This window comes from Temnothorax americanus, unplaced genomic scaffold, assembly GCF_048541705.1.
Source record: "Temnothorax americanus isolate GAGA-0224 unplaced genomic scaffold, ASM4854170v1 Scaffold13, whole genome shotgun sequence".
In the NCBI taxonomy this organism is placed as follows: domain Eukaryota; kingdom Metazoa; phylum Arthropoda; class Insecta; order Hymenoptera; family Formicidae; genus Temnothorax; species Temnothorax americanus.
This window is the reverse complement of record NW_027509264.1, coordinates 2,618,462-2,632,433: the sequence shown is the minus strand read 5'-3', so window position 1 is coordinate 2,632,433 and position 13,972 is coordinate 2,618,462. Positions and strand designations below refer to the sequence as shown.

Here is a 13,972-nt window from a genome sequence, read left to right as displayed (position 1 = left end):
AATCGGTACGAGAGTATCCAAGAAAACACTCTGTTGCACACTTTGCATTTGATTTCTTTTCCCTCTCTCTCTTTTCCCTGTGTGTGTAAAGTCTTTATTATTCTACATCTTGGAAAATATAAAAGAACGCGAGCGCGCGCGAAACGAGTTTGATTCTGCTTGTTTGAATATGTAAAGGTTTATTGTACGACATGCATCAATATTTGTTGGCTAATATTTCTTTCGAAATACCGGAACGTGCCGCAACATTTTATCTCGAATTTTTGTATAATTTTCACATCAGTATTCAAATTTTGCTAAAGTATTCTGAATAATTAAAGAATTATGTCAACGTTACATAATATATAGTGTATACCGATAGAAAACAGGATATGTTAATCAATGTGCTATCAAAAGAGACTTTATATTCATTTATATTGATTAGCTATTTATATTTATACATCTATACATATACATTTTTAAGTGCTTGGTACTGCCATTGTTCACTTTTCAAAACAGATATTTAAGTTATTAATTTAATTTACAGTTTAATACATTTTAATTTGCAATTAAAATAATTTGATTTGCAGTTTGTTTATTCCCCGCAATCGTTTTCTATCTCCAGTTTGCTTGCTATTATTTAAAAACCCTTTTTTTTTTAATTATTTAATTAACATAATCACGTTCTCTCTCTCATAGCAATCAGTCATTTTGCTCAAAGACTGTACCAGCAGTATAAATAGAAATAACGAAAATTAGATTGTGTCTATTCTCGAAAGGCTGCGGAAACGACAGGTGCAAGAAATTGATTATCTTTCAATTGAAATTCCTTACTCACGTGCTCCTTGAGAATTAAGCGTTTTATCGGAGGCTGTTGTTCACCGCAGTCTGGAATTTCTCTCGGGCTTCTTATGTTTCTCTCCAATCCGTCCAATTATACATACTTACCTGTTCCATTTTAACTACAGAAAACGTAACACGACTCATTGTCAGCCACAAAAAAAAACTCAGAACCTCGGAAGAACGTAATTAGCAAGTGGCGAAAACCGAGCGAATTAAAGTATTTAAATTCAGGAGGGGCGAATTCTCGATATTAGGGTAACACGACGGGGCAGGAGGTAACGCCGACGTGTCGCCGACCGGATCGGCCATCGAACACCGGGCACCATCTGTCGAGCCTCAGCCGTGGACGTCGTGGTCGCCGATCAACTATCATCAGGATGCGAGATTCCGGAAACGCTGAAGTCGATCCCATCATCTGGCGATAACGGAGGATTCACACCGCGTCCGGCGTTCGACCGATAAATCCTCCATAACTATATAAAGACCTTATAATTATGAGTCTGGCCACAAGGCGATTTTATCAAAATCTACACATTCAGTACATTCACTATCGCTTTCTCTTTCTTTCTATCTCCTTCTTTGTCTCTTTTCCATCTCTCTCTCGTTTTTGACAAAACTGGCTGTCTCATGGACAGACTTTAATTCGAGAGTCTTTATCCACAACCATACTGGAATGAACACTTGTTAAACGAGGTGAAAAGTGAGAGAATTCACTAGAGTATCTACGATTTCATTGGTCAAAATCTAATAAATTCGTTCACTTTTCGCCTCGCATTTTACGTAATAAGCTCCCTGAACTAGAGAATCTCTAGGCATAAGATAATAGGCATAAGTACTATATATATGTATGTTTATGTATATATATTACTAATAATGTATATTTTGTAATTTTTAAATACACATAATAAAACACATTGCATTACTGATACAAGACATTAACAGTTTTTAACATAGACAAAGTATCAGGAGAACAAAAATTGCTGTGGAAAGATTATGCGCTATTTAAAATCTAAGAATCGCAGTAAATCATAAAAATTAAAAGTCTTGTAAATGGACAAAGTATTAAGAGAAATAATCGAGATTTTAAATGAGATTTTAAAATCACATTGTTATAATTAGATCGAACAGAACTAATCGAAAAGAACAAGCATTAACAATGTTCGATTAACACAACATCGACAGTTAAAAAAAAATGTTTTAGGTTGACAGCATTTTTTGTACAATACATCTACATTTTTGGCATGCTTACACAACCTTCGAACAAAGATACAAACGGTCCTTCGCTGCGGCGAATATAATATTCGCGTCTTATCTTGACAAACGTTCCTTTGTTGTGGCGAATATAATAATAAAACGGTCGATTTACGTCAAATACATCCAAAATTCTTGGGGAACAACTCCCCCAACCCCCACCACTCAGTGTTGCTGTGAACAGAATATTTAAAACATCTTTAAAAAGGATATGTTCCACTTGACGCTCGCAACGCTCTTAGAATTATTTCATGCCTGCACTTTGTCAAATGCTAAACAAAGAATTGCATAAATCCCCGGTAATGTCGCGATAGACGTGTATTCTAAGTTTGTTAAAAATGATTTAACGTTGGAGAATGAATATGACAATCCACTTTAGCTTTACATCCATAAATTTTGAGCTTCTGTTACTTCACCAATCACATCCAATTATTCGCGCAAATTTCTTTTTTAGAGATGAACCGCAGAGATGCAATTTAAGTTCAATTTAAGAAATCTTTAATATGTTTAAAGATTTCTAAATTTTGAATGACGTGTTAAAAAATTCCATGTGCTAAAACATGCTGAAAAATTCCAATCGTTTCTTCGAAATGAGGCTGGGTGATATGAACACGAGCTATGCGATCACCATAATGCTTTCATTGCATGAAAGATTTAAATCAAATATTGAGTTGTCATCAAGCGTCAATAGTCGCGACACTGAAACGCTCTATTTATCATAAAATTTTAATTACAAGATTTTTCGATTGTAATATCAAAGTTAAAAAAACATATAAATATCAATACGCGTATTATTGCATATGATTGTCGTTGTCTGACAGAGGTAATAACAAAATAGATGCAACGTGAGTAACAGGTGCACAACCAAACAAACTGCGGTGCGGCGTGTGATAAAGCGTGTATTAACAATGCAATAGTATGTTCGCAAAAGATATAAAGAAAGGCAAAAAAAAAACAGAGAAGATAAAAAGATATAAAAGGCATATTATTGTGCAGAGCAGCAAATCTGTTCGATGTAAGAAGCACGTGAGCAACATTTAACTATCACGCTCAGCTTACGGCAAATTACGGCAGCCAGCGTACAAATTCACATACATTTGTGCCGCGAAAACTCCGAGAGCGAGAAATTTGGAACTTTGCAACCCAATTAATATAATAACGTTAAAATAACGTCACACGCACAGGCATAATCAAATCGTCTCCGAAATAATTTCTCCGAGTTTCTCAGAAGCGAAAAAGAATCTCGATGTATCCCAAATAAAATTAGGTGAAATATCATCTTGCTCTTGATATGAAATTAATTACGAAATTGATATAAAATTAAATTATTGCTTATCGTACTTTACTACTTATCGTACTATTATTACTTTTCTCTCTTGTACTATCTCGATTATCAATTACGTCATTGAGTATTACGTGTTATAACTTTCTTCCAAAGACATAAATAATAAATTCTATACAAATTTAAAGCAACAAAAGATAAAAAGATAAAATAGATAATAAAAAGCGAAATATATAGAAATATAGAGTATCCAAAGAAAATTATTTGACTTGCACATTGTATTTGAAAATTATTCATATTCGGAACTCCAAGATAATATTTCATCTGTCTTTGGTTACAAATGCAACGAACGAAGCAAGGTGTACTTACCAATGACGGCGACCGCCTCGCTACCCTCTTCATTAACTTCGATGAAAGCTTTTTGGAAGACTTTGTTGATCTTCAACGGCATATCCGAAATGCCACCAAATTCAGCGCTGTTGCTGAATGGTTTATCGAGACCCATCTATAACAAGATTAACAAGTAGGATACGAGTAAGATACGACGTCGCATTTATTTTGCTCGATTATCGACGAAACATTGCGGCGTACCTTCTGAGACAACGTATCTTCAAGATTCAATATGGACACGATCTTGAACTTGGGCAGGAACACTCGGACCTCGTGTTCGTTCGTTTCGGCGAGGCGGGTGCTACATTCCGCGCTAACTTCCTCGAGTTTGTCGGTCAGCGCAGCTAGACCGTCAATTTTATTGGGTAGGATAATCACCATGCTGACGTCTTCATTCTGCGACAATAAAAATTAAATCCATAAAGAGAGATGATTCGTAAAGGCCCGAAATACACACTTGTGATGAAAAGCGGCAAAATATCTCAAACGTTTGATTGGATTTCTTTCAAAAATTTGAGAAAGCAACATACCGCGTACGGCAGCTCGATGCATTTAGCGTCGTATTCCGGCAATTCGGCGTACTTGTAGTTGCCCATTCTGTACATAGTAGGAACTTCTCTTACGGTGTTGGCGTCAATGTGGAATGGACGGTCCGTGGTAGCCTTAGGATCAAACACGTTGGCCCAATTGCCCTTGAAATACACCGCGTTTGCGAGTATCAGTGCAGGATCAGTATTAGGATCCAGGTCGGCTACAATAAATAATAAAAGTTAGCATAAACATTATTTTTTATTCGGTTCAGTAAATCAGTAAATTTATATATATATATATATATATATATATATATATATATATATATATATATATACGAATATATTATCCACAGAAAGCAAAGGTATCTAGGCGTTTTATTACTTTGTTCTTCGTAATTTAATTGTTTTACGTTATTTGTGCAATTTATTTGTGCAAAATAAAAAATCACATTTTTGGTCGGCATAGAATTGCATAGTGAACGCGTATGTATGAATATATGTAGATCGTTCTTTACCGGGACTAATAATGCTGTCGATGCGATTGTTGGTTTTCTCCTTGCACCAGGTGTTAACGATGTTCGCGACTTCGTCGCCTTTAGCAAAGTCTACCGACTGAATGTCGGAACGATAGTATGTCTTGAGATCCTGTTTATACTCAGGTTTCACTGGAAAACTTTTGTCGATAAATATCTTGTTAGCGAGCTTCAAAGTGACATTCTCAACATTCTGAAAGAATAACATTTCATCTTCGATTAGTACTATTCTACGAGTGTCATAAAATATATCACAAAACAATATATAACTAAAACTAATGCAACAGATAATTAATTTATAATGTAATTTAATAATTATATATAGAATATTTGTATTCTCTCCACAAATATCATACTAATATATAAATATATCATATTTTATAAATAATACTTTATAATTCTCTAAATTTGATAGTCCAAAAAAAGTAATATTTACATTCTATAAATATTATTCTACATTTTATCAAGTTTTGAAGATTTACATTCTGTAAATGGCTTATTGTGGAAATATTACGTTTCACAATGTATTGCAGTTTGATAATTACATTCAATTTATCAATGAGATTCTGGTAACCTTCCAGAGTCTGTGATTTCGTAGCTGGAAGCTTAAGAACATCTTTAAACTGTGCCTCGGTAGCTCCGACGGCGCCGTCAGCAGCCATGCTCAGAGCGATGTTGGCGTTCAGGGAAGAGCATATCAAATTGCCTGGTGCTTTTTTTGCAACATTCTGAAAAAATAACATTTTCAAATTAACTATACGAAAGCTTCATTCATTACGAATATCAGTATATCAGAAAATAATCAAATTGATTTGAGAATTAGGTGTTTCTTTTTTATTATTTTATTGCCGGCGTCAAGTCACTGACACGGTACTGTATAATAGTACCTATATATCAAAATTAGTCGTATAGATTTTGCTAAAGCTGTTTTCTCATAATTGTTGATATATGATATTACATTAATAAATGATACGAGAGTAGGTATACAATTGTATACAATATCATAGCCTAATATTTAAATTCAATTAACATACCTTGACGAAGTTGACAGAGAACAAATGAGCACCCTGAGAAACAGCCTGAATGGCCGAATTTTTTCGTGGAATTTTTGTTGGTGTGGCCATGGTTGATGCAAACAGACAAAAACGTCAAGAAAGTTCTTTGTACTGTAAAGTAACACCCGGTCCCCGGTCCCGCAGTTCAGGTTACTGACGAAGGGAACAAAAAGTGGCGATTCAGGATGTGAGGGTGAAGAAGGGTAACTCAGGTTTATACGCAACGGTCTTTATTGACGTCCACGTGACTCGGTGATCAAACAAAAACAGTGCCCCGTCTCGGGGTTTCGGTTTGAACAGGGTGTGTCTACCGCGCACGACTCACTCAACCAATCACAGCTCAGGCTGCGTTTGGAAGCGTCACTCGGGGGGGGGGGGTGCTCCTTCTCCTTCTAACTTGCTGAGATAGAAAAAGAGGGGAGTGTGCTCGTGTCTCGTGTGCGCTCGGGTGATTTTCTGCACGCAGCCTTGCGTAAACAAATGCACCCTTGTGCACGAGCGCCTCGCAGGCGAACGCGGGAAATTTGAACGCGGCCTATGTCCTTAGTCGACGTTTACAGTACTGTAATAACAAAAAGATTCAATAGTATAGGTACATATTCATCGCAAAGTTCAGTACAACCGTCAATAATAGTCAAGACGCATAATAAAAAAAAACAAAAGTTTACAAAATTATTTCTACTGGATTGGTGGTTAAAGCAGTTTGGTCTAGAGACCGCTGTGATCAAACGGGACGCTCTCTTCTGCTTACCGCACTTACCACTCTTACCAGCGGTTGACGTTGACAGTTGACTTGACACGTCGCGTCGTAGTCCGTCGCGTTGCTCGTCGCGTTTAGCGATGACGCTCAATTGCGATTCCTAACCTTGGCGCGGCACGCGGCACGTTCATCGGTGCGGGACGGAGCGCCGACGTATCGTATCGTTCTTCCGTGACAGCAGGAGGTTAGGAGCCTCCGTTCCCCGCGAGCGACACGTCGTCCTCTCTCCCGCGGTCTCCTCTTTCCTCGCTCCTCCCGCGAGGCTCGGACACGCGTCCGGCTTGCTCGCGGCTCGAGGAAGCGCGGCCGACGAGGCTCGGGTTGAGCCCGGGCGACGCGATGACCAGGTTGACTCGCCGCGGTCTCTGATGCCCCAGGAAATTCGGCAATGGCGAAATTCAGAATGTTGCCGCGCACGTCGCGCATCGTCGCCCTCTGCTCGGCCGCGAACTTCATAAACGCCGCGGACAGGGTCATCATGCCCATCGCCATCGTCCTGATGACCGACGAGTTCAAGTGGAGTTTGTACTGGCAGGGATGGATACTGTCCGCGTTCGCTTTTGGATACTTCACTAGTCAGGTAAGACGATCTGTGCGCTTTTCGTGTCACCGCTGATAATCCACGATGCGTCGTTTTCTCCCTCAAGATCATTGGCGCGAGTACGGCGAGTCGTTTCGGCTGCAAGACGGTGCTCATGCTGGCGGTGCTGTTGTGGTCCATTAGCACGGTCATCACGCCGTTCCTGGCGCAGTCGGTGCCCCTGCTCATACTCTGCAGGGTGGTTCTGGGACTCGGAGAAGGATTAGGTGAGAAGGAGAAGGAAACGAAACGGTCGAAGCCGATGTGACAATATGTTCCGAGTTAATATGGCGTTGTTTCGCAGGCCTACCCGTGATATTTCATTTATTCGCACATAATGTTCCTGTGGAAGAGAGATCACGCGCTTTTGGTTACCTGGTAGCTGCTGGTTCCGTTGGCCAAGTGGTCGCGTCCGTTGTAAGATTGATCGTACTCTCAATGCGCAATTAAATCGCAAAGAAAAATTACATTTTTATAAATTGTCTTTCCTTTCGTTAGATATGCCCGCGCTTGCCATGGCAAACTGGATTTTACTTGTTCGGGACAATAGGTATCGCATGGACCGTGTTGTGGCTGATGCTGTATCAGGAAACCAACTCTCAAGATGAGATACCGTTATTTGTTCCTAAAGTAAACCTCTCTCTGGCATTTAATTTACGTTCAATTGTATTCTTGGTATTAACTTTATGATTGATCGACAGGTAGCTCAGAATAGAAGCTTGCGTTGGACCGAGTTCATTGCTCATTGGCCCCTGTGGGCTTTGTACATAGCGCACTTTGCAATGAACTGGAGCAATTACATAATAATGCAGTGGCTGCCAACTTATTTGGCAAGAAACTTGTCTGCGAACAAGGAGAGTATTAGTTTCACAGCTGTCCCTTATATCGTTAACTCTCTCATTGGCATTGGTAGGTACATAATTATATATTTCAATATCTTGTTTTAAATATTTTATAAATTTTTTTAATATTTCCTTTATTTCCTTTCGCAGTTGCCGGTCACAGCGCTGACACTTTAATACAAAAAAGGTGGTCTGTTCTATCTGTTAGAAGATTGATGACAAATATAGGCCTAATAGGACCAGGTGCTTTTCTATTAGCTTTCTGTGCTGTAGATAATCTGCTTGCCGCAGTCATGTATGTACAATTATTACGTTATTTCTATGTTTTATATTGCTGGGCTTTTGTTCTGGATATATATAGATATACATATATGTGTAAATTATTATCTTACAGCTTTGTTTCGATATCCATGGGTCTCTGCGCGTGCAACTCTGCCGGACATTTAAGTAATCATGCGGATATAGCTCCGAATCATGCGGGAATTACATTTGCCGTTTCAAATACAATTGTACGTATATTTTTCTACCTAATCCGATACCAAATCAATCGTCGCAGAATTTTCCACGTTATCAGTGTCGTGTATGTCTTGGTTTTCAGGCGACAGTACCTGGAATTCTCTGTGGACCATTGACAGCCGAATTAGTGACTGCCTCGCACGGTTGGTGGATGCCGGTTTTCGTGCTGGCGGCAGCGATTAATTTTACCGGGGCTATAATATACCAAAGCCACAGTTCGGCGCTTCCAGTGTTGTGATATGCTCTATCTCTCATCCAACGATTTTTTTGTTACCGAGGAGGAAATGATCAAGTGTTTGTTGAGGACAATGCGGAGATATCTGACCTGAAATCACCGTGAATGATTCTCGATGAAGTAGCTGTGAACGTTTACAAGAATGTTGGTGTGATGCGTCATCACGTATCGGCCAGTCGAAGACATATCTCTCATAACGCTTTATTTATACATGTACATTAAGTAAATTTTTATTACTTCTTTTGAAGCAGCGCAAAGTGTGGATTTGATTGATAGTGCCATAATTTGACGGACGGAACGGAACTGGTTTGAAGAAACTAATTGAGAAACGTAAGACACACATTTATGAGATTCATCGTACAATCAATTTATGTATGTATTGTATCACTCAAGAATTAGCGGAAAACATTTTGTGATATGTTCTAATAAAAGTTGAAAATTTTAATTATACGGTTAAAATATAAAATGCATATTCTATACAATCGTAAGATTGTACATAAAAAAATTTTAACTTTCACATTTATATTTTTTAGAGCATCTTAGCATACAGGGTGAGACGATCTATTCGCGTTGTGAGAACCAAGAAAGTAAGAACAAGACTTACGAAATATGATGATGAATTTCGAACCATTTAAAATATAATTTAGAAATGTTTAAGAATAAAAATATATGTATTAATGATATTTCTGTCATACAACGGATATTACACGGATTATAAAGATAAGTCCTTTCTCAGGTATTCCGACTGCAGTATTTGCGACAGCGTATCTTTCGATAAATTTTTGTTCAATCCCATTTCAATAAAGGCGTTATCTTGGCAGTTTGTCACGCTCGACTGTGTCCGAGTATCGAAAGCTCTCGCGTCGATCGCTTTCGTCAATCGTGTATCGTCGTTATCACGAATTCTTCTATTTTCTCGGATAGTATCAACGGACGTCACTTGCGTGACTGTGGTTGCAGTATTTGAGCAAGAACGATCTTTGTCATTTTCGCTTGGGTAATCGTCCGAATCGTAGCCGTCGCTGCGTCTTTCGAAATTTTCATAAAACACGTGTGATCCGATATTGTGACACGCTAGAATATCCGCGATTGGTTTTATATCTAGAGAACGCTCTTCCTCCGCGATACCGTGTGATTTATGAATATTATCGTTGCAGTTATAACATTGCAGATATTCCTCGATGGAAGACTTTATTCTCGCCCTCGTCTCGTTGCCGTCTGCAAACGTTGGCTTTGCTATATCTGTAACAGCTGCATCTCGCTTTTTATTGCAGGTATCCGATGCAATTGTGTGAACTGATCTAGCATCATTGGCGATATCGTATTTATTCGCGTCGGTGTGTACAGATCGCTTTTTCGCGGTGTATTTCGAAAGTAAATTCTTACGCGGCTGTTTATCCGTAAAAATATTTTCCGCAGCTTCGTCAAGCCGCACCCTTGCCGTATCCCTACCAATTATTTCGCTATCGACGTTTCTCGGACGAGAGACCGCCGATTTGGCTCTGGCTTTTCTGTCGGGAAAGATTACGCTTCTCAGAATTTTGGCTTCTCCCTGTAAATTTGGCCCGCTACTCGTTCCGAGAACGTTATTCGCGCTTTTGCGCAAATAATGGTTCGCCTTGGAATCCGTGAAACTTTTCTGAACTCTGTCTATCTCGCACGTCATCTTCTCTAACATTTCGTACAATTTTTTCGTTCGGGCATTGTCAATGCGATCTTTGCCTCTCGCCCAGTAGTTTTCCTCTCGTAACATTTGCCATGCAGACTTCACGTTCTCCACTTCGCGATCTATATCGCCTCGCTCGTCTAAAACGATACAAGTGTGATTTTGGAGTTTATAATCCGACGTAATAAATAAGAGGCGTTAAAAGAAAATTAAAGAGCGAACGGAGTTAATCAGTAAAGGTCAGTAAATAATTTACACTCTTTGTCAATTTGTTTGTTTAGCGTCCTCGTCGGATCCTCCTTGCCAAGTATCGGGAGGCAAGTATTTTTGGTTGGGGAAGAATTTATCGCGTACGAATCTGGATCAACTGCCGCGAAATCGGTATAACGCGAGTTCAATTCCGGCAAGGCAGCGGACGACTTCCGTTTCGCGAGGTCCGCGGATTTGCTGAGTGACGTGGTATCTACCATATAATAAGTGAATATTAGCATAGGCAAAAAATATAGGATATCCTGGAACAGTTTGATATATCTCGTTAATTAATATCGAGATAATATTTCGCCTGTGTTTCTACCAATTGAGCATATTTCGAAACGTGTAATCTAGAAAGTCCGGTGGAACAATCAGTGCAACGCAATTTAATTAACTCCACACCTGTCTTAAAATGCGGCAATGTTCGTTCAGAGTTATTCGTACAATGCCACGAATGAGTCTGCGACGTTAACGGACGTGACTGTTCGGCATTGGCGAACGGATTAAATTCATAGACGAAATTACTCGTCGCTGGAATTCTTTTTACGGCATTTACGTGCGACTTTTTCCCCTGCTTCGTTATGTTTTCCGCTATCTGTCTCGGAATTTATTATTAAATTAGCATTAGCAATTTCGTAACCGGCATTCTCGAAATAATTCAGGAAAGACTTTATTGTAACAGTGCGAATCGCGTATTTCTTGATTAAGAGATATTTATAATAATTGTATGTCGTTTAGGACCTCAATGTATTCAAATGAAAACTCTTGACTATATAACAGACGTACGATATCGCGTTTTGCTTTAGCTCCCAGGATATCTTTGTTAGAAGATTTCGCTTCAGCTTTATTCGAGACGGTATCGATTTGTGACTTTCGGCTGCCTTTCAATCTATTAAACTGATTCCGCGAAAACTGTGGTAGTTTCTCGCCATCGGCTTTAGCAAGGCACGTTCTGCATAGATTTAAACATCTTAGGTACATAAAAGTCAACGTGCATCGCTTCGGTTATGAAGTACAAGATGAAAAATTTTTACTTTGCATAAGCATCCATGCAAATATATTCCTCCGAGCACCGTTTATTTCCATCCTTGTCCGACGGAAAACCGTCAACATCAGCCGTTCTTTTAGTCTTCCTTCGGCGCGACTTTTTAACAATACTGCAAATTAATTCATCACGTAATTATGCATATGTTTAAACGTACGCGAAATCTTTCGCCTACTTGGTTCCGGAGAGAGCAGCTAATTTGCCATTCGGTTTGTTCACATTCTCTGACAATGCCTTCTCCTGCTCTTCTCGTTCCGTTTTCTCCACGAAAACAGACAGGGCATTAATTCTGTTATACTCCTCGCAATTTTGTGTCTTGATACGGACAGTGCTTAGATTCGTCGCGGCGAAAGGGGATAACACATGATGAGAATATGAAACAATTCGCTTTGGTCGTCGCTGGTTTCGAAATCGATGTGTCTTTTTTGAGTTTTCTCTTTTAGATTGTACTTCTCGAAACTATATGGTCCGCCTTTTAGACAGACCAAAATTATTTCTCTCTATATATATGTATATTTATAGCAAATTAAAAGTCGAGCAACGCTTGGGCGAAAATGAAAAAACCGCGTTGTGCACTGACAATAACCTTCCCAACTTTATGGTTGGTCATAAAAAAAAATATCGGAATCGATAACCGAATCTACATTCATTCGTTTGATAAAAAGAACAAAAGGCTCTCTTTGCAGCTTTATTTATCAGTCTTTATTCGTATAATAACTAATCGACAGATCAAAATATATTTATTTTTAAATATATAATATATATATATATTAAAGATATATTAACGATACACACAGAGCTACACGCTCGTGTGCCGAGCGTCCTCGTAAATTTATCACTGATATAATTCGAGACACAAGGAGAATCCTGCGTTTTCTTATTCGAATCAATATTAAATGCCATGCATTCGAATCGTGAGTTGCGTAAGCCAAAATCAAGTCCAGCTTGATTCTTTTGCGCGGGTTCCTTTATTCCGCTGCGTAGGAAAGAGCACCGAGCGTAAGCGGTAAAACACATTGCGCGACATATTGCGTACGATTTTCTATCAAACGCGTCCACCTCGTCCTAGAAATCTCTCTTACAATTAATCCTCGACGGTTCTCGAAAGGAGAACGCGCACAACCGTCCGACAAGCGAGAGACTCGCTTCCCCGGATTATTATACAGAGGATGCATTCGTGTCTACGAGCTTTGCGAGCTTCTAAAACAGCGATCACTCGGACACGCGGTGGCGGAAGAAATAACGAAAGAGTACGAAGGAAGAATCAAGCTGAAACGGAGATAACGTAAAGGGAACTGAGGCAAGGGAGAGAGAAAGAGTTTTTTTTTTCTTTTCGCGAAAATTAGAAAATTTTGAGAAGGCTCACGATGCCGCAAACAGTGCACATAACTCGTCCAGAAATCTCGGTTCTGATCCACTGATAATTGCATCAAATGCAACAGCAATACCGCGAGAAGTCTTTATAGAATTTTTCAAATTGTATAGGAAGTAATTAACGCGTGAGTAAGCATGTGCGTACGACATTCGAGTTACATATAGAAATACAAATGATCTAAATGCACCGAAGTAAAATTGAGATAAGTTTTAATAGAAGTCGTCATATCTTTTTTTTTCTTTTACTTATACGAAATACATTTAATTTGGAAACTCTTACGCCACCGCGTGTCTGCTCTCTTGGTCGGCTCATGAAAAATGCACATTTTCATTTGAATAACTTTCACTCGAAAATAATCATAAATTTTATATAAAACAGCACTGTACATTAACGAACGTAGCACCGTTTCCAGCATCTCGCACATCGCCTCTTTATGCCATATATGAAACGAATGAATCGAAAGAATTCGTGAGACACTCGTACCGCGAAAGTTTGATCTCCCGATCTCTCGAAATCGGATCCCGCCTCAAAAAATTTTTAGAGTGTTTTCCTCTGGTTTCACCATTGCAAACACTTATCTTGGTTCACGCCAACTCTAACAGAGAAGTTGACCGCCCTAATTAGATTCTTCCGTCTCAGAATCGCAATGAATGGACGAAGATAGGATGGGAGGAAAATAATGCAGCAGTTCGAAAACCAATTTCCAATTACGGGGATTGGGAGATTGTATAATAGCGCAAAACGGATTCCTGACGTTTCCTTCGAACTCACTCCTTTCTTCTTAGACCTTTTAGTCTATAAAGTGTGCTACATAATAAAATTGATCATCGATCCT

General features: G+C 39.1%; 3 protein-coding genes across 5 annotated transcripts; 1 reads left to right on the top strand and 2 right to left on the bottom strand.

Annotated features, from left to right (window-relative positions):
• Positions 1–70: 70 nt before the first annotated feature.
• LOC143893919 (serine protease inhibitor 3/4-like) lies at positions 71–6,776 on the bottom strand. 2 transcript variants are annotated; one of them, XM_077399783.1, is made up of 8 exons: positions 6,636–6,776; positions 5,846–6,428; positions 5,357–5,539; positions 4,794–5,004; positions 4,276–4,496; positions 3,947–4,141; positions 3,725–3,860; positions 71–2,247 (listed from the first exon to the last, which is right to left on the bottom strand). In XM_077399783.1, the coding sequence occupies exons 2-8, from the start codon at positions 5,933–5,935 to the stop codon at positions 2,051–2,053; spliced, it is 1,233 nt and encodes a 410-aa protein (XP_077255909.1). In that variant the 5' UTR covers positions 5,936–6,428; positions 6,636–6,776; the 3' UTR covers positions 71–2,050. The 2 variants fall into 2 exon arrangements, with proteins under 2 accessions (XP_077255909.1, XP_077255908.1); XM_077399782.1 differs by having other exon boundaries at positions 6,627–6,766.
• Positions 6,659–9,482, top strand: LOC143893920 (uncharacterized). Of its 2 annotated transcripts, XR_013255957.1 has the most exons (9): positions 6,659–7,206; positions 7,274–7,433; positions 7,511–7,623; positions 7,705–7,836; positions 7,908–8,115; positions 8,199–8,343; positions 8,443–8,557; positions 8,647–9,129; positions 9,333–9,482. XR_013255957.1 is itself a non-coding variant. In XM_077399785.1 (8 exons), exons 1-8 carry the CDS (start codon positions 7,015–7,017, stop codon positions 8,800–8,802), a joined length of 1,221 nt encoding a protein of 406 aa, XP_077255911.1. In that variant the 5' UTR covers positions 6,659–7,014; the 3' UTR covers positions 8,803–9,247. The 2 variants fall into 2 exon arrangements, 1 of the variants encoding a protein (XP_077255911.1); XM_077399785.1 differs by lacking the exon at positions 9,333–9,482 and having other exon boundaries at positions 8,647–9,247.
• LOC143893921 (uncharacterized) lies at positions 8,846–12,413 on the bottom strand. The gene has a single exon (XM_077399786.1). It carries the CDS (start codon positions 10,550–10,552, stop codon positions 9,512–9,514), a length of 1,041 nt encoding a protein of 346 aa, XP_077255912.1. The 5' UTR covers positions 10,553–12,413; the 3' UTR covers positions 8,846–9,511.
• Between the last annotated feature and the right edge of the window lie 1,559 nt (positions 12,414–13,972).

Coding starts and splice junctions, on each gene's coding strand:
- LOC143893919 (XM_077399783.1), bottom strand. CDS start 5,935: ATGGCCACACCAACAAAAATTCCACGAAAAAATTCGGCCATTCAGGCT. Junction 5,005..5,356: donor ATCTCATTGATAAATTGAAT/GTAATTATCAAA, acceptor TTATTCTTTCAG/AATGTTGAGAATGTCACTTT. Junction 2,248..3,724: donor CGAGGCGGTCGCCGTCATTG/GTAAGTACACCT, acceptor TTCTGTTCACAG/CAACACTGAGTGGTGGGGGT.
- LOC143893921 (XM_077399786.1), bottom strand. CDS start 10,552: ATGTTACGAGAGGAAAACTACTGGGCGAGAGGCAAAGATCGCATTGAC.
- LOC143893920 (XM_077399785.1), top strand. CDS start 7,015: ATGGCGAAATTCAGAATGTTGCCGCGCACGTCGCGCATCGTCGCCCTC. Junction 7,207..7,273: donor TTGGATACTTCACTAGTCAG/GTAAGACGATCT, acceptor TTCTCCCTCAAG/ATCATTGGCGCGAGTACGGC. Junction 8,558..8,646: donor TTGCCGTTTCAAATACAATT/GTACGTATATTT, acceptor CTTGGTTTTCAG/GCGACAGTACCTGGAATTCT.